Source organism: Pleurodeles waltl, chromosome 5 (genome assembly GCF_031143425.1).
Source record: "Pleurodeles waltl isolate 20211129_DDA chromosome 5, aPleWal1.hap1.20221129, whole genome shotgun sequence".
Classification (NCBI taxonomy): domain Eukaryota; kingdom Metazoa; phylum Chordata; class Amphibia; order Caudata; family Salamandridae; genus Pleurodeles; species Pleurodeles waltl.
The window spans coordinates 981,945,183-981,972,488 of record NC_090444.1 but is presented as its reverse complement, the minus strand read 5'-3'; the positions used below and the strand labels follow the sequence as shown (position 1 = coordinate 981,972,488).

At 46.1% G+C, this 27,306-nt stretch overlaps 1 protein-coding gene across 1 annotated transcript in view; it reads left to right on the top strand.

Moving 5' to 3' along the window:
• The window catches only part of ACAT2 (acetyl-CoA acetyltransferase 2), a 177,296-nt gene extending 150,686 nt beyond the window's left edge, over nucleotides 1-26,610 (top strand). Inside the window, exon 9 of the mRNA XM_069235140.1 lies at nucleotides 25,248-26,610. Coding sequence (XP_069091241.1) covers nucleotides 25,248-25,418 — 171 coding nt within the window. The 3' untranslated portion in view covers nucleotides 25,419-26,610. The remainder of the gene's footprint in view (nucleotides 1-25,247) is intronic.
• Nucleotides 26,611-27,306: the final 696 nt, after the last annotated feature.

Below are 27,306 nucleotides of genomic sequence, written 5' to 3'. Positions count from 1 at the left end.
GAACGCCGATGGAACGGACCGCGTTCCGTTTCTGCCCCAAATGCCACAATAAATACCCCTACACAGACCAACACTTGGTCTGCAACCTGTGCCTGTCACCTGAGCAAAGCGAAGACACCTGCGAGGCCTGTCGTGCGTTCCGGTCCCGAAAAACACTCCGAGACCGTCGAGCCAGAAGACTTCAGATGGCGTCCGCACCGACAGCCCACCGAGAGTTCGAGGAACAAGAAGAGGAAGGTACCTTCTCGATCCAAGACTCCGACTCCGAAGGATTCGACGATACACAAACCGTGAGTAAGACGTCGAAAACCACACAGAGACACATTTACAAGGCCCAGGGGACGCCACTGCCATCCGGCCATGGCTCCACCCATAAATTCGGTGACCGACCGTCGGCACCGAAAAAGGCCCAAACAGTGCCGAGATCGTCCGACTCCGGTCGAGACACCGGCACGCAGCCTTCTCGGGACCGAGAAAGTGCTGGAGACAAGCCTCGACACCGAGATGCCGGTGTGGACACGGCTCGACGCCGAGACAGCGGCACCGAAACAGATCGACGCCGAGAGGTTTCGGCCCCGAAAAGGAAAAAAGTCACCTCGGAGCCGAAAAAACACGCAGACAAAGTTTCGATGCCGAAACAAACTGCAAGCGACCCAGCTTCAGGCTCTTATACAGAAGAGCACTCGCTAACCTCCCAAATGCAGAAGCATAGATTTGAGGAAGAGCTACAAGCAACTGATGTGGACCATACGCAAAAGCGTATCTTCATTCAGCAGGGGACAGGAAAAATAAGCACCCTTCCCCCCATTAGGAGAAAGAGAAGGTTGGAGTTCCAGACGGAACAAACACCACAACCAAAAGTGGTGAAAAGAGTTACACCACCACCCTCTCCTCCGCCCGTGATTAACGTTTCACCAGCACAAACTCCATCACACTCCCCAGCTCACACCACCATGAGCCAGGGTGACCAAGATCAGGACGCATGGGACCTATACGACGCCCCAGTGTCAGATAACAGTCCGGAGACATACCCTACAAAGCCATCTCCACCAGAAGACAGCACCGCGTACTCTCAAGTGGTGGCTAGAGCAGCACAATTTCACCACGTAAGCCTCCACTCAGAACAGGTCGAGGATGATTTCTTATTCAACACACTCTCCTCCACCCACAGCTCATACCAAAGCCTGCCTATGCTCCCTGGTATGCTCCGGCACGCAAAAGACATCTTTAAGGAGCCGGTTAAAAGTAGGGCAATCACACCAAGGGTAGAAAAAAAGTATAAGCCGCCTCCTACGGACCCGGTTTTCATCACTACACAGCTGCCACCAGACTCTGTCGTTGTAGGAGCAGCTAGGAAAAGGGCCAACTCTCACACATCTGGAGATGCACCACCCCCAGATAAAGAAAGCCGCAAGTTCGATGCAGCTGGTAAAAGAGTCGCAGCACAAGCTGCAAACCAGTGGCGCATCGCGAACTCCCAGGCACTACTTGCGCGCTATGACAGAGCCCACTGGGACGAGATGCAACATCTCATTGAACATCTGCCCAAGGACTTACAAAATAGGGCAAAACAAGTGGTTGAGGAGGGACAGGCCATCTCCAACAACCAGATACGCTCCTCCATGGACGCTGCAGATACAGCTGCACGGACAATTAATACATCTGTAACTATCAGAAGGCATGCATGGCTCCGAACGTCTGGATTTAAACCAGAGATTCAACAAGCAGTTCTCAATATGCCTTTTAATGAAAAAGAACTGTTCGGTCCAGAAGTGGACACAGCGATTGAGAAACTCAAAAAAGATACGGACACTGCCAAAGCCATGGGCGCACTCTACTCCCCGCAGAGCAGAGGGAATTACAGCACATTCCGTAAAACGCCCTTTCGAGGGGGGTTTCGGGGTCAAAGCACACAAGCCAGCACCTCACAAGCCACACCGTCCAGTTACCAGGGACAGTATAGAGGAGGTTTTCGGGGACAATATAGAGGAGGGCAATTCCCTAGAAATAGAGGAAGATTTCAAAGCCCAAAAACCCCTACTACTAAACAGTGACTCACATGTCACTCACCCCCTCCACACAACACCAGTGGGGAGAAGAATAGGTCATTATTACAAAGCATGGGAGAAAATCACTACAGACACTTGGGTTCTAGCAATTATCCAACATGGTTATTGCATAGAATTTCTACAATTCCCTCCAAACATACCACCAAAAGCACAAAATTTAACAACACACCATTCCAATCTCCTGGAGATAGAAGTGCAGGCACTATTGCAAAAGAATGCAATCGAATTAGTGCCAAACACACAAATAAACACAGGGGTTTACTCACTGTACTTTCTGATACCAAAGAAGGACAAAACGCTGAGACCAATCCTAGACCTCAGAGTAGTGAACACTTTCATCAAATCAGACCACTTCCACATGGTCACACTACAAGAAGTATTGCCATTGCTAAAACTACACGACTACATGGCAACTTTAGACCTCAAGGATGCTTATTTCCATATACCAATACACCCATCGCACAGGAAATACCTAAGGTTTGTATTCAAAGGAATACATTACCAATTCAAGGTACTGCCTTTCGGATTAACAACCGCACCAAGAGTCTTTACCAAATGTCTAGCGGTAGTCGCTGCACACATAAGAAGGCAGCAAATACATGTGTTCCCATATTTGGACGACTGGCTAATCAAGGCCCATTCGTTCATACAGTGCTCAAATCACACAAATCAAATCATACAAACCCTCTTCAAACTCGGGTTCACCGTCAACTTTACAAAATCCAACATTCTGCCGCGCAAGGTACAACAATACCTAGGAGCCATAATAGACACATCGAAGGGAGTAGCCACTCCAAGTCCACAAAGAATTCTAAATTTCAACACCATCATACAACGCATGTATCCAACACAAAAGATACAGGCAAAGATGGTATTACAACTCCTAGGCATGATGTCTTCATGCATAGCCATTGTCCCAAACGCAAGACTGCACATGAGGCCCTTACAACAATGCCTAGCATCACAGTGGTCTCAAGCACAGGGTCACCTTCTAGATCTGGTGTTAATAGACCGCCAAACTTACCTCTCGCTTCTGTGGTGGAACAACATAAATTTAAACAAGGGGCGGCCTTTCCAAGACCCAGTGCCACAATACGTAATAACAACAGATGCTTCCATGACAGGGTGGGGAGCACACCTCGATCAACACAGCATACAAGGACAATGGAACGTACATCAAACAAAACTGCATATCAATCACCTAGAACTTCTAGCAGTTTTTCAAGCACTAAAAGCCTTCCAACCTATAATAGTTCACAAATACATTCTCGTCAAAACAGACAACATGACGACAATGTATTATCTAAACAAGCAGGGGGGGACACACTCCACGCAGTTAAGCCTGCTAGCACAAAAAATTTGGCATTGGGCAATTCACAACCAAATTCGCCTAATAGCACAGTTTATACCAGGGATCCAAAATCAACTCGCAGACAATCTCTCACGAGATCATCAACAGGTCCACGAATGGGAAATTCACCCCCAAATTCTGAACACTTATTTCAAACTCTGGGGAACACCTCAGATAGACTTGTTTGCGACAAGGGAGAACGCAAAATGCCAAAACTTCGCATCCAGATACCCACACAAACAATCCCAAGGCAATGCCCTATGGATGAACTGGTCAGGGATATTTGCTTACGCTTTTCCTCCTCTCCCTCTCCTTCCTTACCTGGTAAACAAACTCAGTCAAAGCAAACTCAAACTCATATTGATAGCACCAACTTGGGCAAGGCAACCCTGGTACACAACGCTGCTAGACCTATCAGTGGTACCCTGCATCAAATTGCCCAACAGGCCAGATCTGTTGACACAGCACAACCAAAAGATCAGACACCCAGATCCAGCATCGCTGAATCTAGCAATCTGGCTCCTGAAATCCTAGAATTCGGGCACTTACAACTTACCCAAGAATGTATGGAAGTCATAAAACAAGCCAGAAGGCCATCCACCAGGCACTGTTATGCAAGTAAATGGAAGAGGTTTGTTTGCTACTGCCATATTAATCAAATACAACCATTACACACAACTCCAGAACATGTAGTGGGTTACTTGCTTCACTTACAAAAATCTAACCTAGCTTTCTCTTCCATTAAAATACACCTTGCAGCAATATCTGCATACCTGCAGACTACCTATTCAACTTCCCTATATAAGATACCAGTCGTTAAAGCATTCATGGAGGGCCTTAGGAGAATTATACCACCAAGAACACTACCTGTTCCTTCATGGAACCTAAATGTTGTCCTAACTAGACTTATGGGTCCACCTTTTGAACCCATGCACTCCTGCGAAATACAATTCCTAACCTGGAAGGTGGCATTTCTCATCGCCATTACTTCCCTAAGAAGAGTAAGCGAGATTCAGGCGTTTACAATACAGGAACCTTTTATACAACTACACAAAAATAAAGTCGTCCTAAGGACCAATCCTACATTTTTGCCAAAGGTTATTTCACCGTTCCATCTAAATCAAACAGTGGAACTTCCAGTGTTCTTTCCACAGCCAGATACCGTAGCTGAAAGGGCACTACATACATTAGATGTCAAAAGAGCATTGATGTATTACATTGACAGAACAAAAAACATCAGAAAGACTAAACAACTCTTTATTGCATTTCAAAAACCTCATGCAGAAAACCCAATTTCAAAACAAGGTATAGCCAGATGGATAGTTAAATGCATCCAAATCTGCTACCTTAAAGCTAAACGACAGCTGCCCATTACACCAAGGGCACACTCAACCAGAAAGAAAGGTGCTACCATGGCCTTTCTAGGAAACATCCCAATGCATGAAATATGTAAGGCAGCCACATGGTCTACGCCTCACACATTCACCAAGCACTACTGTGTAGACGTGTTATCCGCACAACAAGCCACAGTAGGGCAAGCTGTATTAAGAACATTATTTCACACTACTTCCACTCCTACAGGCTGATCCACCGCTTTTGGGGAAATAACTGCTTACTAGTCTATGCAGAACATGCGTATCTACAGCGACAGATGCCATCGAACTGAAAATGTCACTTACCCAGTGTACATCTGTTCGTGGCATCAGTCGCAGTAGATTTGCATGTGCCCACCCGCCTCCCCGGAAGCCTGTAGCAGTTTGGAAGTTACCTTCAATTAATTATATATGTATCATCTCAACCTTAAATAGGTGCATACTTAGTCACTCCATTGCATGGGCACTATTACTACAATTCAACTCCTACCTCACCCTCTGCGGGGAAAAACAATCGAGGATAGAGTCGACGCCCATGCGCAATGGAGACAAAAGGAGGAGTCACTCGGTCCCGTGACTCGAAAGACTTCTTCGAAGAAAAACAACTTGTAACACTCCGGCCCAACACCAGATGGCGAGCTATTGCAGAACATGCGAATCTACTGCGACTGATGCCACGAACAGATGTACACTGGGTAAGTGACATTTTCATTCCCTGCCCTATCTGGCATTTGGATGCCTTGATAGAGAGGCCTGCTGATTGCAGAGCCTTCAAAACCTTCTTCAGGTGGACCAGGTGATCCTGCCAGTTGGAGCTAAAGACAGCAATATCATCAAGATAAGCTGCACTAAAGGACTCCAACCCAGCAAGGACATGATTCACCAACCTTTGGAAGGTGGCAGGGGCATTCTTTAAACCAAAGGGCATAACAGTAAACTGATAATGCCCATCAGGTGTGGAGAATGCTGTTTTCTCTTTTGCTCCAGGTGCCATTTTGATTTGCCAGTACCCTGCTGTTAAGTCAAAGGTACTTAAGAATTTGGCAGCACCTAATTTGTCAATCAGCTCGTCAGCTCTAGGAATGGGATGGGCATCTGTCTTGGTGACAGAATTAAGACCTCTGTAGTCCACACAAAACCTCATCTCTCTCTTTCCATCTTAGGTGTGAGGTTTGGGGACTAAGACCACTGGGCTAGCCCAGGGGCGGTCAGAGTGCTCAATTACTCCCAATTCCAGCCTCTTGTGGACTTCCACCTTGATGCTTTCCTTAACTTGATCAGACTGTCTGAAGATTTTGTTTTTGACAGGCATGCTGTCTCCTGTGTCCACATCATGGGTACACAGGTGTGTCTGACCAGGGGTTAGGGAAAAGAGCTCAACAAACTGTTGTAGGACCTTCCTACAGTCAGCTTGCTGTTGGCCAGAGAGGGTGTCTGAATAGATCACTCCATCCACTGAGCCATCTTTAGGGTCTGATGAGAGGAGATCAGGGAGAGGCTCACTCTCAGCTTCCTGGTCCTCATCTGTTACCATCAACAGATTCACATCAGCCTTATCATGGAAGAGTTTTAGGCGGTTTACATGGATCACCCTCTTGGGGCTCCTGCTTGTGCCTAGGTCCACCAGGTAGGTGACCTGACTCTTCTTTTCCAGGATTGGGTAAGGGCCACTCCATCTGTCGTGAAGTGCCCTGGGAGCTACAGGCTCCAAAACCCAGACTTTCTGCCCTGGTTGAAATTCAACCATTGCAGCCTTTTGGTCACACCAAAACTTCTGGAGCTGTTGGCTGGCCTCAAGGTTTTTACTTGCCTTTTCCATGTACTCTGCCATTCTTGAGCGAAGGCCAAGTACATAGTCCACTATGTCTTGTTTAGGCTCATGAAGAGGTCTCTCCCAGCCTTCTTTAACAAGAGCAAGTGGTCCCCTTACAGGGTGGCCAAACAGAAGTTCAAAGGGTGAGAACCCTACTCCCTTCTGAGGCACCTCTCTGTAAGTGAAAAGCAGACATGGCAGGAGGACATCCCATCTCCTTTTGAGTTTTTCTGGGAGCCCCATGATCATGCCCTTTAATGTCTTGTTGAATCTCTCAACAAGGCCATTAGTTTGTGGATGATATGGTGTAGTGAATTTATAAGTCACTCCACACTCATTCCACATGTGTTTCAGGTATGCTGACATGAAGTTGGTACCTCTGTCAGACACCACCTCCTTAGGGAAGCCCACTCTGGTAAAGATACCAATGAGGGCCTTGGCTACTGCAGGGGCAGTAGTCGACCTGCGGGGAATAGCTTCAGGATACCTAGTAGCATGATCCACTACTACTAGGATGTACATATTTCCTGAGGCTGTGGGAGGTTCAAGTGGACCCACTATGTCCACACGCACTCTTTAAAAGGGGACCCCCACCACTGGAAGTGGAATGAGGGGGGCCTTTGGATGTCCACCTGTCTTACCACTGGCTTGACAGGTGGGACAGGAGATGCAAAACTCCTTAACCTTCTGGGACATGTTGGGCCAGTAGAAGTGGTTGACTAACCTCTCCCACGTCTTGGTTTGTCCCAAATGCCCAGCAAGGGGAATATCATGGGCTAAGGTCAGAATAAACTCTCTGAACGCCTGAGGCACTACCACTCTCCTAGTGGCACCAGGTTTGGGATCTCTTGCCTCAGTGTACAGGAGTCCATCTTCCCAATAGACCCTATGTGTTCCATTTTTCTTGCCTTTGGACTCTTCAGCAGCTTGCTGCCTAAGGCCTTCAAGAGAGGGACAGGTTTCTTGTCCCTTACACAACTCTTCCCTTGAGGGTCCCCCTGGGCTTAAGAGCTCAACCTGATAAGGTTCCAGCTCCATAGGCTCAGTTCCCTCAGAGGGCAGAACTTCTTCCTGAGAAGAGAGGTTCTCTTTTTCTTGTTGTGTTGCAGCTGGTTTCCCAGCTGACTTTCCTTTTCTCTTGGTAGGCTGGGCCTTTCTTCCAGACTCCAGCTCTACTTTTTCATCCTGTGCCTTGCACTGTGCCCTTGTCTTGACACACACCAGTTCAGGGATACCCAGCATGGCTGCATGGGTTTTCAGTTCTACCTCAGCCCATGCTGAGGACTCCAGGTCATTTCCAAGCAAACAGTCTACTGGGATATTTGAGGAGACCACCACCTGTTTCAGGCCATTGACCCCTCCCCACTCTAAAGTTACCATAGCCATGGGATGTACTTTAGTCTGATTGTCAGCGTTGGTGACTGGATAAGTTTGTCCAGCTAGGTATTGGCCAGGGGAAACCAGTTTCTCTGTCACCATAGTGACACTGGCACCTGTATCCCTCAGGCCCTCTACACTTGTCCCATTAATTAAGAGCTGCTGCCTGTACTTTTGCATGTTAGGGGGCCAGGCAGCCAGTGTGGCTAAATCCACCCCACCCTCAGAGACTAATGTAGCTTCAGTGTGACACCTGATTTGCTCTGGGCACACTGTTGATCCCACTTGGAGACTAGCCATTCCAGTGTTAGCTGGAGTGGAGTTTGAAGTGGTATTTTTCTTGGGACAGGCCTTGTCTCCAGTTTGGTGTCCAGACTGACTACAGCTACGACACCAGGCCTTTATGGGATCAAAGTTTTTACCCTTGTACCCAGAATTGTTTTGTGAAGAGGCTCTGGGCCCACCCTCCTGTGCAGGTTTTTGGGGGCCTGTAGAAGACTCTTTACTATTTTTGTTTTTGGCTGTCTCACCACCCTTCCCCTGGGGAGGTTTTGTGACCCCTTTCTTTTGGTCACCCCCTGTGGAAGTTTTGGACACCCTAGTCTTGACCCAATGGTCCGCCTTCTTTCCCAATTCTTGGGGAGAAATTGGTCCTAGGTCTACCAGATGCTGATGCAGTTTATCATTGAAACAATTACTTAATAGGTGTTCTTTCACAAATAAATTGTACAGTCCATCATAATTACTTACACCACTGCCTTGAATCCAACCATCTAGTGTTTTTACTGAGTAGTCTACAAAGTCAACCCAGGTCTGGCTCGAGGATTTTTGAGCCCCCCTGAATCTAATCCTATACTCCTCAGTGGAGAATCCAAAGCCCTCAATCAGGGTACCCTTCATGAGGTCATAAGATTCTGCATCTTTTCCAGAGAGTGTGAGGAGTCTATCCCTACACTTTCCTGTGAACATTTCCCAAAGGAGAGCACCCCAGTGAGATTTGTTCACTTTTCTGGTTACACAAGCCCTCTCAAAAGCTGTGAACCATTTGGTGATGTCATCACCATCTTCATATTTAGTTACAATCCCTTTAGGGATTTTCAACATGTCAGGAGAATCTCTGACCCTATTTATGTTGCTGCCACCATTGATGGGTCCTAGGCCCATCTCCTGTCTTTCCCTTTCTATGACTAGGATCTGTCTTTCCAAAGCCAATCGTTTGGCCATCCTGGCTAACTGGATGTCCTCTTCACTGGAGTTATCCTCAGTGATTTCAGAGAGGTTGGTCCCTCCTGTGAGGGAGCCAGCATCTCTGACTATTATGCTTGGAGTCAGGGCTTGAGAGGCCCTGTCCTCCCTAGATAGGACTGGTAGGGGGGAATCATCCTCCAATTCACTATCCTCATCCTCTGTGTTGCCATCCTCAGAGGGGTTGGCCTTTTCAAACTCTGCCAACAGCTCCTGGAGCTGTAGTTTGGAAGGTCTGGGCCCCATTGCTATTTTCTTTATTTTACAGAGTGACCTTAGCTCCCTCATCTTAAGATGGAGGTAAGGTGTGGTGTTGAGTTCCACCACATTCACATCTGTACTAGACATTATGCTTCTAAAAGTTGGAATACTTTTTAAGAATCTAGAAACTAGTTCTAGAATCTAATTCAAACTTTTCACAAACTTTTAAACACTAAAAGAAATGCTAAACAGGGACTAACACAAGGCCCTAGCAGGACTTTTAAGAATTTAGAAAAATTTCAAATTGCAAAAAATCAATTTCTAATGACAATTTTTGGAATTTGTCGTGTGATCAGGTATTGGCTGAGTAGTCCAGCAAATGCAAAGTCTTGTACCCCACCGCTGATCCACCAATGTAGGAAGTTGGCTCTGCATGCACTATTTCAAAGAAAGGAATAGTATGCACAGAGTCCAAGGGTTCCCCTTAGAGATAAGATAGTGGCAAAAAGAGATAATACTAATGCTCTATTTTGTGGTAGTGTGGTCGAGCAGTAGGCTTATCAAAGGAGTAGTGTTAAGCATTTGTTGTACATACACACAGGCAATAAATGAGGAACACACACTCAGAGACAAATCCAGCCAATAGGTTTTGTTATAGAAAAATATATTTTCTTAGTTTAGTTTAAGAACCACAGGTTCAAATTCTACATGTAATATCTCATTTGAAAGGTATTGCATGTAAGTACTTTAGGAACTTTGAATAATTACAGTAGCATATATACTTTTTACATAAAACACAATAAGCTGTTTTAAAAGTGGACACAGTGCAATTTTCACAGTTCCTAGGGGAGGTAAAGTATTGTTATTTTTAACAGGTAAGTAAGTCACTTACAGGTCTCAGTTTTTGGTCCAATGTAGCCCACCGTTGGGGGTTCAGAGCAACCCCAAAGTCACCACACCAGCAGCTCAGGGCCGGTCAGGGGCAGAGGTCAAAGAGGTGCCCAAAACACATAGGCTTCAATCGAGAGAAGGGGGTGCCCCGGTTCCAGTCTGGCAGAAGGTAAGTACCCGCGTCTTCGGAGGGCAGACCAGGGGGGTTTTGTAGGGCACCAGGGGGGTTTTGTAGGGCACCGGGGGGGACACAAGTCAGCACAAAAAGTACACCCTCAGCAGCGCGGGGGCGGCCGGGTGCAGTGTGCAAACACGCGTCGGGTTTTCAATGGTTTTCAAGGAGAGACCAAGGGGTCTCTTCAGCGGTGCAGGCAGGCAAGGGGGGGGCTCCTCGGGGTAGCCACCACCTGGGCAAGGGAGAGGGCCTCCTGGGGGTCACTCCTGCACAGAAGTTCCGTTCCTTCAGGTGCTGCGGGTGCAGGGTCTTTTCCAGCTGTCGGGACTTTAGGTTCAGGCAGTCGCGGTCAGGGGGAGCCTCGGGATTCCCTCTGCAGGCGTCGCTGTGGGGGCTCAGGGGAGACAACTTTGGTTACTCACGGTCTCGGAGTCGCCGGAGGGTCCTCCCTGAGGTGTTGGTTCTCCACCAGTCGAGTCGGGGTCGCCGGGTGCAGTGTTGCAAGTCTCATGCTTCTTGCGGGGAGTTGCAGGCGTCTTTAAATCTGCTCCTTTGAAACAAAGTTGCAGTTCTTTTGGAGCAGTGCCGCTGTCCTCGGGAGTTTCTTGTCTTTCTCAAAGCAGGGCAGTCCTCTGAGGATTCAGAGGTCGCTGGTCCCTTGGGAAGCGTCGCTGGAGCAGGTTTCTTTGGAAGGCAGGAGACAGGCCGGTAGGTCTGGGGCCAAAGCAGTTGGTGTCTTCTTTTCTTCCTCTGCAGGGGTCTTTCAGCTCAGCAGTCCTCTTCTGGTTGTAAGTTGCAGGAATCTAAAGTTTTAGGTTCAGGGAAGCCCTTAAATACTAAATTTAAGGGCGTGTTTAGGTCTGGGGGTTAGTAGCCAATGGCTACTAGCCCTGAGGGTGGGTACACCCTCTTTGTGCCTCCTCCCAAGGGGAGGGGGTCACATCCCTAATCCTATTGGGGAATCCTCCATCTGCAAGATGGAGGATTTCTAAAAGTTAGAGGCACTTCAGCTCAGGACACCTTAGGGGCTGTCCTGACTGGCCAGTGACTCCTCCTTGTTATTCTCATTATTTTCTCCGGCCTTGCTGCCAAAAGTGGGGGCCGTGGCCGGAGGGGGCGGGCAACTCCACTAGCTGGAGTGTCCTGCGGTGCTGGCACAAAGGGGTGAGCCTTTGAGGCTCACCGCCAGGTGTGACAGCTCCTGCCTGGGGGAGGTGTTAGCATCTCCACCCAGTGCAGGCTTTGTTACTGGCCTCAGAGTGACAAAGGCACTCTCCCCATGGGGCCAGCAACATGTCTCGGTTGTGGCAGGCTGCTGGAATAAGTCAGCCTACACAGATAGTCGGTTAAGGTTTCAGGGGGCACCTCTAAGGTGCCCTGTGGGGTGTATTTTACAATAAAATGTACACTGGCATCAGTGTGCATTTATTGTGCTGAGAAGTTTGATACCAAACTTCCCAGTTTTCAGTGTAGCCATTATGGTGCTGTGGAGTTCGTGTAAAACAGACTCCCAGACCATATACTCTTATGGCTACCCTGCACTTACAATGTCTAAGGTTTTTAGACACTGTAGGGGCACAGTGCTCATGCACTGGTGCCCTCACCTATGGTATAGTGCACCCTGCCTTAGGGCTGTAAGGCCTGCAAGAGGGGTGACTTATCTATACCTGCATAGGCAGTGAGAGGCTGGCATGGCACACCCTGAGGGGAGTGCCATGTCGACTTACTCGTTTTGTTCTCACCAGCACACACAAGCTGGCAAGCAGTGTGTCTGTGCTGAGTGAGGGGTCTCCAGGGTGGCATAAGACATGCTGCAGCCCTTAGAGACCTTCCTTGGCATCAGGGCCCTTGGTACCAGGGGTACCATTTACAAGGGACTTATCTGGATGCCAGGGTGTGCCAATTGTGGATACAAAAGTACAGGTTAGGGAAAGAACACTGGTGCTGGGGCCTGGTTAGCAGGCCTCAGCACACTTTCAATTCAAAACATAGCATCAGCAAAGGCAAAAGGTCAGGGGGTAACCATGCCAAGGAGGCATTTCCTTACAGTGCCTGCATAGCACTAGGCATCAATGTGTGCACCAGCACAGGGGGAAAGAACAGGAACGCACCATATCTTGTAAATACAGTGCATTTCTGCCCTTTCGAATTGGTGTAGGACAGCACAGGAGAAAGGCTTGCTGTGCTGCCCTATGCAATAAATCCTTGTAAATATGACCCTCAGTGTCAACACTTGCCAGAATAGCACTTAGCGTGGAGCACAGGACTACTGTAAGGCTCCTTGACGCTACCTCTGAAGAAGATCAAGAGCACCTGGATCAGGGATGTACCTTTGTGGGGGTAGGGGATTGGGGTACACCCCCATTTAAAAAAAAAAGTGTTCTGCAGTAAATAGTTGAGCAGAAGTGTTTTCAGTCGGTTAATGTGAAGTGTCTGATTTTTACATGCTTACACTGACAAAAACACACATTCTCCCTCTCGTCTATATTTTGAAGGCCTTATAAAATGTTGGTTAGTTTTAAAAATATTGCGTTTTAGGCACCTCTAACAATCATCAATCTTCTCTCTTCCCACTTCCCCACAAGACCTGCTTTTATATAATGTGTTTTAACAAGACAATCCAGCATGACAGTTGGGAAATCTGGACTGGGCCCAAGCCATCCTAGTGACTCTGTATCAAGCCAGGAGATTATTTGTAATTGAAACTTCTGGGCAGGAGCATCTGTATGCTCAGGTTGTCTCTTCTGGAAGATCTTCTGTTGCAAAAGCAGGGCAAAGTCTTGCCCCTGGGCCTGACCATTCTCCACCTCCATGTGTGGAAAATGAGCATGGTTAGACCTGGCCCTCTCTCCAGTCACCCCACAAACCTTTTGCTTCGAACCCTCCTACTTTCTGACCCATTTTTGTTTGGCTTTTAGGACCTTTTGCACTGTACTACTGCTGCCCAGTGATAAAGTGCTTGTGCGCTCTTCTTTAAGCGTGGTAAAATTGGCTCACACCCATTTGGCACATTTAATTTACATTTAAATCCCTACTAAAGTGGTACTACTTGTACCAAGGGCCTGTAAATTAAGTGCAGGACCACAAAGCCAAACTCTACATAGCTGAAAGCTTGAAAGGCCAGGTCTCGCACAAAGTTGCAGATTCATTCTCAGTCTCAAGGCTGTTCCCGAGAGAAGTAGTTGTACCTGACCAGATCTTGAGGTAAGAGGAAAAAAAAAGAAGCACAACAAAGGGAAACACTGCTATTGCTTCTTCCTGCCACTCATGAAGTTATGCAGACATTGGGGCATCTCCAAGTCTCTGTCCCACTCTTTGTTTGAAACTGATCTTTTTGCTAGTCCCAATCCAGACGGAGTTCCTGGGCCATTGGTGATGCTACAACAGGCCTTCAAGGACATTACGATACAGATCTTTGGTACCTTTCTGGGCCCCATGAATCCAAGGACGTCACCAGATGCGTTACCGTCAGTGAATCTGTCCAAGATGCCAACTGCGCCTCTCAACCCCATTCCGGTGCAGACTGCTGCTCGGACTCCTACAACAGCACGGCCCCTCTGTGTTTAAAGCTGGCATTGATGCTAGGAAAACAAAAATCCATAGTCCTCTTGGACCGTGAAGCAAATATACCACAACCTCTTTCAAAGTCATATCCACTTGTACAACCCCACTATGGTTCTGATATGCTTCCATTGCAGTACATATTGTCAGAGCCACAAGAGGACTGCAATGACACATTGCAGCTGTATGACAATGAGAACCTATTTCAAGAACCCCACCCCAACAGGATACTGGCCTTACCACTTCACCTGGCCCCTCTATGGAGGAGTCTGCCTCGTTTGTCATGGTGATAAGAAGGGTGGGAGATGTGTTTGACCTCCAGCTCCCCTCTGTGGAGGGAAAACCAGATTTACTCAGTGGTACTGCAGCCTCTTCACAGCCACTCCTCCTTTTTAATGAGACATTAACTGACATGCTTTTAGGCACCTGGTTGAAACCAGGATATGAACTGCCAAATAGGCAGAAAACACAGACTTGCTCCAGGGAACCTATTCATCCTGCAGCAGCTAACAGCCACAAGCTTTATGGTTCAGTTCTCCGGTAGTAGGTTGACCCCTAAATGCGTTACTGACCACTCTGCCAAACAGGGAGCCAAAACACACGGGCGCATTCAGGAGCAAATGTTCTCATATGCTAATCTTATCCTTAGGTCTGTAAACTTGAGTTGTCTCCTGGGAAATTACTCGCTGGCTTTGTAGATAAAGATGGCCAATATCTTGCCTGCAGTCTGATGTCCTTTGCTTCAGCATCCAAAAGATAATTCAGGATGTCCAAGTTGCAGTAAAGCATGCAATCAGGTTGGGCTTTGACACGGACTGTCTAGGTAGGGCTTTGGCACTGTACAAGTGATGTCCAACAATCACTCATGGCCATTTGACAGCACGTGTCTCTTTGGAGACCAGACAGACTCACTGTTAGAATACTTTAACGAAAGTAAGGCAACAGTGTGCTTTCTTGGCCTCACCCACACAGGACGTTCCCCAGCAGTACCTCCCCTTTTGAGGCTTTAGCAGGAGTTAACACCAGAGGGCACAGCATACGTCCACCTGTACAACAACAGATCTCCCGGGCTTTTGGAGTCAGGGATCTGGCATTCGGCCAACAGCATCCAGACCCAACCCCACAAGGCAGTGAAATATCCATCCCGCCTCCGTAACTAATTTTTATTAGCACTTTTTTACATGGCCAGATACGTTATTACCTCCACAGGTGACCAGGTATCACTTTGGACAGATGAGTGCTTTTAAATGCACAACACTTGCACTGTACCCTTCCTTTCCATCCTTCCAAACCAAGCACAACAGCTTCAGGAGAACCATTCTGAGAAGGTAAGTTGAAGCTGTCTTGGAAAGGGTACTAGTATTAGTTTGGTGCTGGCTGCTACTTTCTGGAGCCAAAGAAAGACTGAGGGTTCCCTCCTTTTCTGGACCTCCACTATGAACGTCTCTCTCAAAAAAGTAAAAGTTCAAGATGCTCACTTTGCTCAAGTTCTGTTGCCCTAGATCCATGCAACTGGATAGTGGTGTTGAATTTGCAAGACACTTATTTCCACATTCCTATACTACAGTCCCACAGATGTTACCTGCGGTTTCAGTTAGGCCACAAGCATTTTTAGGTATCAGTGCTCCCTTTTGGCCTTACCAATGCCCCATGGGTGTTCACAAAAGTGATTGTGGTAGTTGCTGCTCATCTTAGAGGTATGGGAAGACTTGGATTCCCAACCTCCAAACTGGTGGCTGAAGCCAGACTCATCTGTCAACCAATGACAGATGACCTGTTGACCCCAAAATCATAACTGACTTCTTCACAGAGACTACCATTCAATGGATCTATTCTAGACACAGTGCTTTTACGGGTTCCCACCACCTCACTGAGTCCAGAACATTCAGGATGTGATCCTGATGATTTAGCCTTTGACCTGGATCTCGGTGAATGCAGCCCCGAGGCTTCTCGACTTCCTGCATCCTGCTAATCGACCACATAAGGTGGTACCCGTGGGCTCTCTGACCCGTAGTTGGACCTTTGGCAGACACTTTGCCCTGTGGACAGTTGACAAATGCATCTCTGTTGAGTTGATGTGGCAGTAAAAGTACTGTGGTTGGAGTTGCAAGGCATTCGCTTGGCATTTAAAGCTATCCTCCCATACATCAAGGGAGAACTGGTGCATGTTCTCATGGACACCGCCCTGTGGTACTGCAACAAGGAGGGTGGAGTGCTGTTGTGGGTTTTGTGCTCTGGAGCTGCTCATCTTCCTTTGACTGCACATCATCTGACAGGATCTGTAAACACCAGGGCAGGTGTCTCCAGGTCACCAAGGGAGTCTTCCAAAAATTCAGGGGCCTGTTTTTGCCATCGCTGAGACTGTGCAGTGTCCACACTTCTGCACATAGGAGAAATCAAGGTAGTTCACGCTCACACATGCCTTCTTTCTGAAGTAGGACTCCTGCATAACTTCCCTCCTTCAAGTCTCCTGCCCAAGGTTCCGAAGATCAGGTACAGCCAGGTCCAGGTCATTCAAGAGGCTCCATATTGGGTCAGGAAAGTGTGGTACCCACAACTGCTGGCCACGAGCATCTGTCCTTCACTTTATCTGCCTCTTTGGGAGGCTCTCCTGTCACATCAGGGCCGTCTCATACATCCAAGCCTATACAGCTTGCACCTCCATGCGTGGAGACTGAGCATGATAGTTAGGGGCATATTTATACTCCGTTTGCACCAAATTAGCATCATTTTATTTTACTCTTATTCGGTGCAAAACTAACTCCATATTTATACTTTGGCGCTAGACCTGTCTAGCGCCAAATTTATGGAGTTAGTCATTTTTCGATGTAGAAACCTACCTTGCCTTAATGAGATACAATGCAAGCGTTCCAGTGCAAAGAAGGACTATGGTCTTAACGCCATATTTATACTCCCATGCAAAAATGGTGCACGAGAGGGAGGAGGGGTCAAAAAATGGGGCAAAGCTTGCTTTGCCCCGTTTTTTAACACCTGGGTCAGGGCAGGCGTTAGTGGACCTGTGGGCCTATTTCCATGGTGGAACACCATGGAGTAAGCCCACAGATGCCCGCCCCCAGGGACACCTCCACCCACACCAGAGGGACAGCGGAGAATGGGGGAACCCCATCCCAGGTAGGGGTCCTGAAATGGGCCCATTACATGCCAGAGGGTGCAATGGCCATTTCCAGGGGACCCTGGTCCCCTGGGCTGGCTATTGGGATTGTGGGAATGACTCCTGTATATATATATATATTTTTTTTTAACTCTGACCTGCCTAACATCATTTTTTAGTGGAAAACCCCTTTCTTCCACGCCACCAGCCCCACCCAACCAAATATATGGAAAATGTCACTTACCCAGTGTAAATCTGTTTGTGGCAGGATACGCTGCAGATTCACATGCTGTGCACTGTTCCTGCCATCTAGTGTTGGGCTCGGAGTGTTACAAGTTGTTTTTCTTCAAAGAAGTCTTTTCAAGTCACAGGACCGAGTGACTCCTCCCTTCCCGCTCCATTGCGCATGGGCGTCGACTCCATCTTAGATTGTTTTCCCCACAAAGTGTGAGGTAGGAGTTGGTAAAGTAAGAATAGTAGAGGTGCCCATGCAATGGAGTAGAAATGTATGTACATAGTATGTACATAGTGTGTAGTAAGAGAATATTTATTTACATATTTACAATTTACATGCAACTAAACGGCTCCCGGGGAGGTGGGAGGGCACATGTGAATCTGCAGCGTATCATGCCACGAACAGATGTACACTGGGTAAGTGTAATTTTCCGTTCAATGGTATGTGTAGCTGCAGATACACATGCTGTGCATAGACTACAAAGCAGTAATCTCCCCAAAAGCGGTGGTCAGCCTGTAGGAGTTGAAGTTGTCTGAAATAATGTTCTTAATACAGCCTGTCCTACTGTGGCTTGTTGAGTTGCTAACTCATCTACACAGTAATGCTTAGTGAATGTATGGGGCGTAGACCAGGTGGCTGCCTTACAAATTCCTGTCATTGGTATATTACCAAGAAAAGCCATTGTGGCGCCTTTCATTCTAGTGCAGTGTGCCCTTGGTGTAATGGGTAATTCTCTTTTAGCTTTAAGGTAACAGGTTTGAATGCATTTAACTATCCATCTGGCAATACCCTGTTTGGATATAGGGTTACCTGCATGAGGTTTTTGTAAAGCTACGAAAAATTGTTTAGTTTTACAAAATTGTTTCGTTCTGTCAATGTAATACATTAGCTCTCTTTATGTCTAATGTATGCAATGCCCTTTCAGCTACTGAGTTTGGTTGTGGAAAGAAGACTAGGAGTTCCAAAGTTTGGTTTAGATGGAATGGTGATATGACTTTTGGTAAAAGTTTTGGATTTGTACGGAGAACCACTTTATGTACTTGTATAAAGGGTTCTTGAATAGTAAACGCCTGTATTTCACCAACTCTTCGATGTGATGGCTATTAGAAAGGCTACTTTCCAAGTTAAAAACTGGATTTGACAAGAATGCATGGGTTTAAATGGTGGGCCCATGAGTCATGTTAATACAATATTAATATTCCAAGAAGGTGGTGGTGTCCTTGGGGGTATGATTCTTTTTAGTACTTCCATAAAGGCTTTAATAACTGGGATTCTAAAAAGTGATTTTGTATGTTTAATCTGCAGATATTGCAGTAAGATGGATTTTAATGGAAGAAAAAGCTAGATCTGACTTTTGTAAGTGTAGTAAATAACTTACAATGTTTTGTGTGGAGGCTTCTAGTGGCATAATTTGATTAGCCTGGCAGTAGCAAACAAATCTTTTCCATTTGTTCGCGTAACAATGTCTTGTTGTGGGTTTTCTTGCTTGTTTAATTACCTCCATACACTCTTCTTGAAAGGTTTAAATATCCGAATTTTAAGACTTCAGGAGCCAGATTGCTAGGTTGAGCGATGCTGGATCCAGGTGTCTGATCTGTTGTTTGTGTCGTGTCAACAGATCCGGTCTGTTTGGTAGTTTGATGTGGGGTACTACTGATAGGTCCAACAGTGTGGTGTACCACGGTTGGCGAGCCCATGTTGGTGCTATAAGTATTAGTTTGAGTCTGTTTTGACTCACTTTGTTGACCAGATAAGGAATGTTCAGGAGGGGGTGGGGGGGGAGCGTAAGCAAATATCCCTGACCAGCTGATCCATAGAGCATTGCCCTTGGACTGAGGGTGTGGGTACCCGGACACGAACTTTTGGCATTTTTTTGGTTTTCTTTTGTTGCAAATAGATCTATGTTTGGTGTCCCCCAGCGGTAGAAGTGATCTTGTAGAATCTGGGGATGTATTTCCCATTTGAGAGTTTGCTGTTGATCTCGACTGAGATTGTTGGCTAACTGATTTTGAATGCCTGGTATGTATTGTGCTATCAGGCGAATGTTGTTGTGAATCGACCAATGGCAATTTTTTTGTGCTAGGAGACACAGTTGTGACAAGTGTGTACCCCCCCCCCCCCCCCCTGTTTGTTTAGATAATACATTGTTGTCATATTGTCTGTCTCGACAAAAATGTGTTTGTGGGCTAGCAGTGGTTGAAACGCTTTTAATGATAGAAATACCGCTAGCAGTTCCAATTGATTTATGTGAAGTAGTTTTTGTCGATTGTCCCATTGACCTTGTATGCTGTGATTGTTGAGGTGTGCTCCCCACCCAACCATGGAAGCGTCTGTTGGGATAATGGCGTGAGGCACTGGGTCTTGAAAAGGCCGCCCTTTGTTTAAATTTACAGGGTTCCACCATTGAAGCGAAGAGTGTGCTTGGCGATCTATCAACACTAGATCTTGGAGTTGAGCCTGTGCCTGCGTCCATTGTTTTGCTAGGCACTGCTGTAAGGGCTGTATGTGTAGCCTTGAGTTTGGGACAATAGCTATGCATGAGGACATCATGCCTAGTAGTTTCATCAGAAACTTTACTGTGTATTGTTGGTTTGGTTACATGCTTGATCTCACAATTTGGAACAACTGAACTCTTTGTGGACTTGGAGTGGCAATTGCTCTTTGTGTGTTGAGTGTTGCTCCCAAGTATTGTTGTATTTGGGATGGTTGTAGATGTGATTTTTGGTAATTTATAGAAAACACTAGTTTGTGTAGAGTATCTATGACGTATTGCGTTTGAAATTGACATTGTTGTTGAGTGTTGGCTTTTATTAGCCATTCGTCCAAATATGGGGAATACATGCATGTGCTGTCTCCTTATGAGCTGCTACTACGGCTAGGCATTTTGTAAATACTCTGGGGGCTGTTGTTATTCCGAACGGTAGCACTTTGATTTGATAATGTTTGCATTGTATTACAAACCTTAGGTATTTCCTGTGAGATGGATGGATGGGTATGTGGAAATACGCATCTTTGAGATCCAGTGTGGTCATGTATTCCCCTTTTTTTTTAGTAAGGGAACTACGTCCTGAAGTGTTACCATGTGTAAATGATCTGATTTGATGAAGAGATTCAGTGTTCCGAGATCTAAGATATGCCTTAATGTTTTGTCCTTTTTTGGAATAAGGAAATACCAAAAGGGAACAGACGTTTACTCCCTGTGATAGGGTACTAGCTCTATGGCTTGTTTTTGTAGCAGTGCTTGGACCTCTATATGTAATAGGTCTAAGTGTTGTGGAGACAATCTGTGCGGTTTTGGTGGCACATCTGGAGGGAATGTTGTGAATTCTATGCAATAACCATGTTGGATAATTGATAAGACCCACGTGTCTGTGGTAATGTGTGTCCAATTGTGGTAGTATTTGGTTAGCCTCCCCCCCACTGGTGACAAGTGTTGGGGTAGTGTGACATTGAAGTCACTGCTTGCTAGGGCTTGGTTTGGTGGGCTGGAATTTCCCTATTCCTCTTGGGAATTGTCCTCTATAGGAACCACGAACACCACCCCTACCCCATTGGTATTGTGACTGGTAGGTGGGTTTTGTTTGGGAGGTGGATGGTTCAGATGTTTGTTGCCGAAACCCCCCTCTAAATTGTGGTTTCCTAAAAGTGCCTCTGAATTGTGGGGAGTAGAGCACGACCAATGGCTTTGGCCATGTCTGTGTCTTTTTTTCATCTTCTCGATCGCGGTATTGACTTCCAGCCCAAACAACTGATGTTGCTTAAACGGCATATTTAGTACCGCTTGTTGTATTTCTGGTTTGAATCCAGAACTTCGCAGCCATGCATGCCTTTGAATTGTTACAGCTGTGTTTACAGTCCGTGCTGCTGTATCTGCAGAGCCTAATGCAGACCTTATCTGATTGTTTGATATGGCCTGTCCCTCTTCAACTACTTGCTGGGCAAGTTTTTGGTGTTCCTTGGGCAAGTGCTGGATGATGTCTTGCATCTCGTCCCAGTGTGCCCTGTCATAGCGTGCAAGTAGGGCTTGCGAATTTGCAATTCACCATTGATTGGCGGCTTTTGATGCCACTCTTGCCCGCTGCGATGAACTTTCGACTCTCTTTGTCAGGTGGTGGGGCATCCCCTGATGATTGTGAGTTCGCCCTTTTTCTTGCAGCCCCCACAACCACTGAGTCCGGGGTGAGCTGTTGCGTTATAAACACTGGGTCTGTTGGGGTGGTTTATATTTCTTTCCGACCCATGGCGTGATAGCTCTTCCCTTTACAGGCTCTTGGAAGACCCGTTGTGCGTGCTTGAGCATGCCTGGTCGCATTGGCAGGCTTTGATCGGATGCGTGGGTGGATGCCAGAGTGTTGAAAAGGAAGTCATCCTCCACTGTTTCAGAGTGCATTGTTACGTTGTGGAACGTAGCTGCCCTGGCTAGTACTTGCGTATATGCTGTACTGTCCTCTGGTGGTGAAGGCTTGGTTGGATAACACTCTGCGCTGTTGTCCGATATAGGTGGATCGTATAGATCCCATGCATCATCTTGGGTCATCCCAGTATGTGTGGGTGACTGAGTTATCGGTGTACCCACTGGTGACAAGTGTGGTGAATTCAGTGGGGATGGTTGTGGTGAGACCTGTGGTGGTGGTGGTGGTGGTGGTGGTGGTGGTGGTGGTGACTTGTCTCTAACCACTTTGGCCTATGGTTGCATTTCTGATTCTTGAAAGGCTAGTTTTCTTTTAGATTTGAATGGAGGGATGGTCTGTATCTTCCCTGTGTCCTTCTGGATTTGTAACATTTGTTGCGTTTGGTCCGGTTCTTCTACATCCAGATCTTGCTCAAATCTATGCCTTTCTTTGAGTTGCATCGAAAGCCCTCGCTCCTCAGTGTATGATGATCATTTCGGCTCCGAAGACTTTTTGCGGTACCGAAATTCCTAATGTAATTGTTTTTTTTGGTTCCAAGGAGCTCTTTCGGGGCTTGCTTGATTCGACAACTCAATGCCGAAATTTTTCGGTGCCAGAATCTCGACCGGAGTCGGATGTCTTCGGCAACTCTTTGGCCTTTTTCGGTGCCCATGTAATGTGGTCACCTTCCCTTCTGTGGGTTGAGCCATGGCCTGCTGGCGGTGGCGTCCCCGTGGCCTTGAATTTTTTGGTGTGACCCTGGGTTTTGGACGGGGCAGGTTTACTCAGTTTGTTGCCCCGTTGAGGGTCTTTCACCGTCTGATTCATCAGTGTTTCTTGGATGGAAATTCTTTCTTCCTCCTCGATGTCGAGATCTTGTTTCGGCTTCAACGCCATTTGTAGTCTTCTTGCGCGTCGATCTCTCAGGGTTTTCTTTGATTGAAACGCTCAGCAAGCTTCACAAGTATCCTCTCTGTGTTCGGACGACAAACACAGGTTACAGACCCGGAGCTGGTCTGTATAAAGATACTTTGCGTGACACTTAGGACAGAAACGGAAGGGGGTCCGGTCCATTGGACTTGGACGACAGGTGTGGTCGGGCCGACCCGGCCTTGATGAAAAGTGGAAGCCCCAAAGGGCCGCTGAAGCGGTGTTGATGTCGGTGCCGATGCCCTAGAACGAAACCGGTACCGAACAAGAACAATACTGACAACTTTTCGATATTTAGCTAACTTTCGCAATTCGAAATACGGAGCGAAGAGGAATACGTCCGAACCCGATGGCGGAAAGAAAACAATCTAAGATGGAGTCGACGCCCATGCGCAATGGAGCCGAAAGGGAGGAGTCACTCAGTCCCGTGACTTGAAAAGACTTCTTCGGAAATAAAACAACTTGTAACACTCCGAGCCCAACACTAGATGGCAGGAACAGGGCACAGCATGTGTATCTGCAGCAATACATGCCATCGAACATACATATATATATATATATATATATATTTTTTTTTTAACACTAGCCTACATTTTGCACCATTCCATAAATATGCTGCAGGGCTGGTGCACAGAAAGGATGCAAGGCATTGCTAAACATTTTGGTGCAAAACTGCATTAGTGCAGATTTGCCCCCAAAAAGTATAAATCAGGGCCTTAATCTTTCAAACCCCTACTATCCTCCGAAAGTAATTAATGTTATTTTGGAGGCTAAGCTTCCTTCCAGTAAGACCATTTCTTTCCGACTACTATGTGGGAAGCTGGGAGAATTTTGTTGTCCAAAGTCCAACCCTTCCAAGCACAGTTGTTTCATGATCACTAGACAAGCTGGTCCTTGCTGTGGCAGCAGTTAAAGCTTGCCAGTTTTACCTGCATTTGTACCATTAGCTGATCAGCTATACCCATTTAAAATCAACTGTTGTGAGGATTTTTCTGAAAGGGCTGACCCATATCCTCTCATCAAAATGATACCCTCGTGGGACCTCAGTATGGTTTTCAGTTTCCTGGTGTCCATCCTACTGAAACCAATACACATTTGCACTCTGAGGCTGCTCACACTGAAAACTGTTCTTCATTGCTATCCCATCAAATAGTCATTCAAATGTGCTGCAACTCCTGCCCAACAGTGAATACACCACCTTCTTGCCAGACAAGATAGTCTTACAGATTAAGGCAGCTTTCCTCTAAGGTTATAACGCCTTGCCTCTTCTCAGCAGTATATTACCCTGCCAGAGTTCTTAGCTCCAGCCTCATTGGTCTGAGGAAGAACAGCTACATTGCCTAGGTCCAAAGAAATCTGAGCATTTACATTGATTGCACCAAAGACCATTAGGTGAATGACCAACAAAAAAAAAGTTAGACCTGTGCAAAAACAGACAATCACCAGATGGATTATCCTTTGTATGAAGAAGACCTGCTACAGACTATCTAAAATACAGCCTCTAGAAACCCTCTAGGCTCATTCCACCAAGCCAAAGCGGATACCACTGCATTGGCATGCGATGTGCCTGTTCTAGACATCTTCCAGGCTGCAACATGGGCATCAGTTCACAACAATACTGCCTGGATATCGAGGCCCACAGAAGGAGCACTTCATCTGTTCGGTCCTGCAGGATTTCCTAGTCTGAGCCATTCTACAGACCCACCACCATGGGAGTTATGGCTTTGGTATTTGTTGGCAAGGAATCTGCTGTTAGAAGTATCTGCCAGAAGAACAAGATCCTTACTTTCTACAAGACTTTCTGGTGGATACTCTAACTACAGATTCCTCACTGACTCATCCTCCTCCCATTTCGGCAGATTGGAATCTTTTGGTCCATACTAAAAAGATTACAAATTAGAGATCTGTACACTGGCACAATATGATTCCTAGGGCTCTGTATCCGATGGTGCAGTTATATGGTGGCCCCAAAACAACTTGTGGGGTGGGACAGACCCAGCATGCAGCCACACAATGCTACCTACCGGCATGCAAGAATTGCTGAGTAATATCTACAGATCCGATCTTGTGCCTGGGGAAAATTCACAGGGATGAAGAATCTGCAATTAAGAATATCTACTAGAAAGAGTGTTACGGAAGGTAAGTAACTTGTTCTTTTTCAAAGCTTCATTGTCATGCCTGTGCCATACAGGGTTTTTCAAACCAGTGGAAAAAGGACAGATCAGTATGAGAGCATTTAAAATATTTCTGATGGGAGGATAAGTACATTTTTATAGTCATGAACTATGATTAGTGTAAAATGTTGATTGTTTCGCCAAAGTAAAACTAGTTTATGTAAGCAACCAAAGACGTGCCTGAAAAAGCAAAATAAACTAATGTTTCTTCCTTGGTAAAACTCTTAAAACTAGTTAAACAATTTTTGCTTTTGTAATTACATCCAACAAAAATATGGTGCTTAGACTAAGTTGATTCTTGTTTAATCAGTTTACTTGTTTTTTTTTTTTTTTTTTTTTTTTTTTGCAGGTTAACAGTCAAGGGGGAGCCATATCTCTCGGTCACCCACTCGGAATGTCAGGTTGTCGCGTTCTTGTGACTCTTCTGTATGCACTACAGCGGACCGGTGGAAAGCGTGGTGTAGCTGCTCTGTGTATCGGTGGTGGAATGGGAATAGCAATGTGCATTGAACGAACATGAAAATCTTAAATTGCCTTACCCGTTTTACAGCCAGACAAGCCCTGCAAATTCAAGGTTGACATAGTTGGATTTTTATTTGTGTTACTACCGGAGTGGGCTAAGTAGTTTTCAGTCGTGGTGGATCTAAACACTTATGTTTGAAAAGTTTAATAAGCTGGACCACTGAGGGGAGTAAACTCCCTACTAAAGTAACTAACCAAAAAAAAATAGTTATCATAGCAAGCAAATTGCTCACCTAGACCAGGAAACCAAATGGGAGATCTGGGCACTTGATATAATAGTATGCACGTTTTTTTTTTCTTTCTCCAAGCAGTTGGGACTTGTAGAGAAAGAAAAAGAATTGAAAAGGTCTATGTTGTTTTTTTTTTTTTTTTTTTTTTTTTAATAGTAGGCAGACATGGTTAAAAACGAGATCAGGAGTGCTAGAGGGATCAATGAGCTCCCCACCTGGTGGCCAACATGTTTCAGCTGGAAATGCCCACGGGCCGTTCAGCTTTCTTCAGGACAGACCAAGTCCTTCAATAATTATGAGAACTAGGTTATTTCAGACTAAGTTATAGGTGAATGCAGGACAGTATCATGCACACAACTCATGGACCCTCATGAGATATGCTAATGTCATCTTGGACCATCAGCCTAATTTAGGAATCTCTTCTGCTATTTTTTGAGGATTGTGGGGGGGGAGGGGGAAGGAAAAAAGACCCTGCTGGACCCACAGGAAACTTCTAGTGTCATAGGATCACCCCAACGGAGCGCTTAACTCTGGTCTGATGAAAACTACAATTTCAATTTTTCTCTCTTCAAGCCCCAGTTTGATAAAAGGTGCAGATTATATGAAGTGCCCCCTCCCCCTCAAAATAAAATAAAAAGGTAGGGCCACAGCCACCCAGAATTAGGTATCTGTACAGGGTGAGGAACTCTGAAGCACGCCACATTGTGGGTTATAGTCTGCGCCACACAAAAAAAGCTTTCGCTCGAAAGGCCCATGCCCCCCTTTTGGGATACTGGTCAAGGTGAGCAATTCACTTGCCTTGATAAAGAAATAGTGAGTCTCCTACCATTTCCCCGTCATGTTAAATAAAAAAAAATAAAAAATCTTAGAACGATTGTAGGAATGAAGTCAGTGCTTTTTACTATACATTCCAATATTGTTACTCTATTGTGCTGCAATAAACTTATTTTCCCAAAGTAAGTATGTGTTGTCTCCTAAATCATAAAGGTACAAAAAAAACAAGCATTTGCAATGCAATTAGAGCCATTGGTGTTGTACATGACAATGTTGTTTACCTCTGTGTTTTGGTTTGGAGTGTAGTGGATATATATGGTGTGGAGTGGAATTATGAGTTGTATTGGAATTGTTAGTTGTGAAATTGTGTGAAGTGTATTTGTGTTTTTATAATTATGTGGCATGGGAATAGAGACGGGTGAGCTGCACAGAAGGCTAGGTTGTTTATGCAGGAAGTGGTGAATGAACTAGAGACGGGGGGGGTGTCTGTAAAAGAAAGGAGCGAGCAGGCCATAGACTCAAAGAGGGAGTACCTGTATACACAGAAGACACCCTAAGAGTAGAGCGTGAATTTGAGGCAGAAATCTTGAAAAGGCATGGGAAAGAAACTGTGCTTAGTATATGTGAGCAGGGAGTTTAGAGGGGTGATGGGGCAGTGGGGTTGGAGGGGGGGAGGGTTAGTGACTGTATGTGGTGAAGACTTAACAGGGTTGTTGGGAGTGCACGAGAGAGACGTGTTGGATTGGAATGGTTTATTTGTGTGGCGTGAAACTCCCACCTCAATAGAGTCAGAAATTCTTTAGTTCAATGCATTTCTGGAACCATTTTATGTAACAGCTGGAGTGTCCACATCGTGTTTTTTTTGGGTGAGGAGAAAAGAAC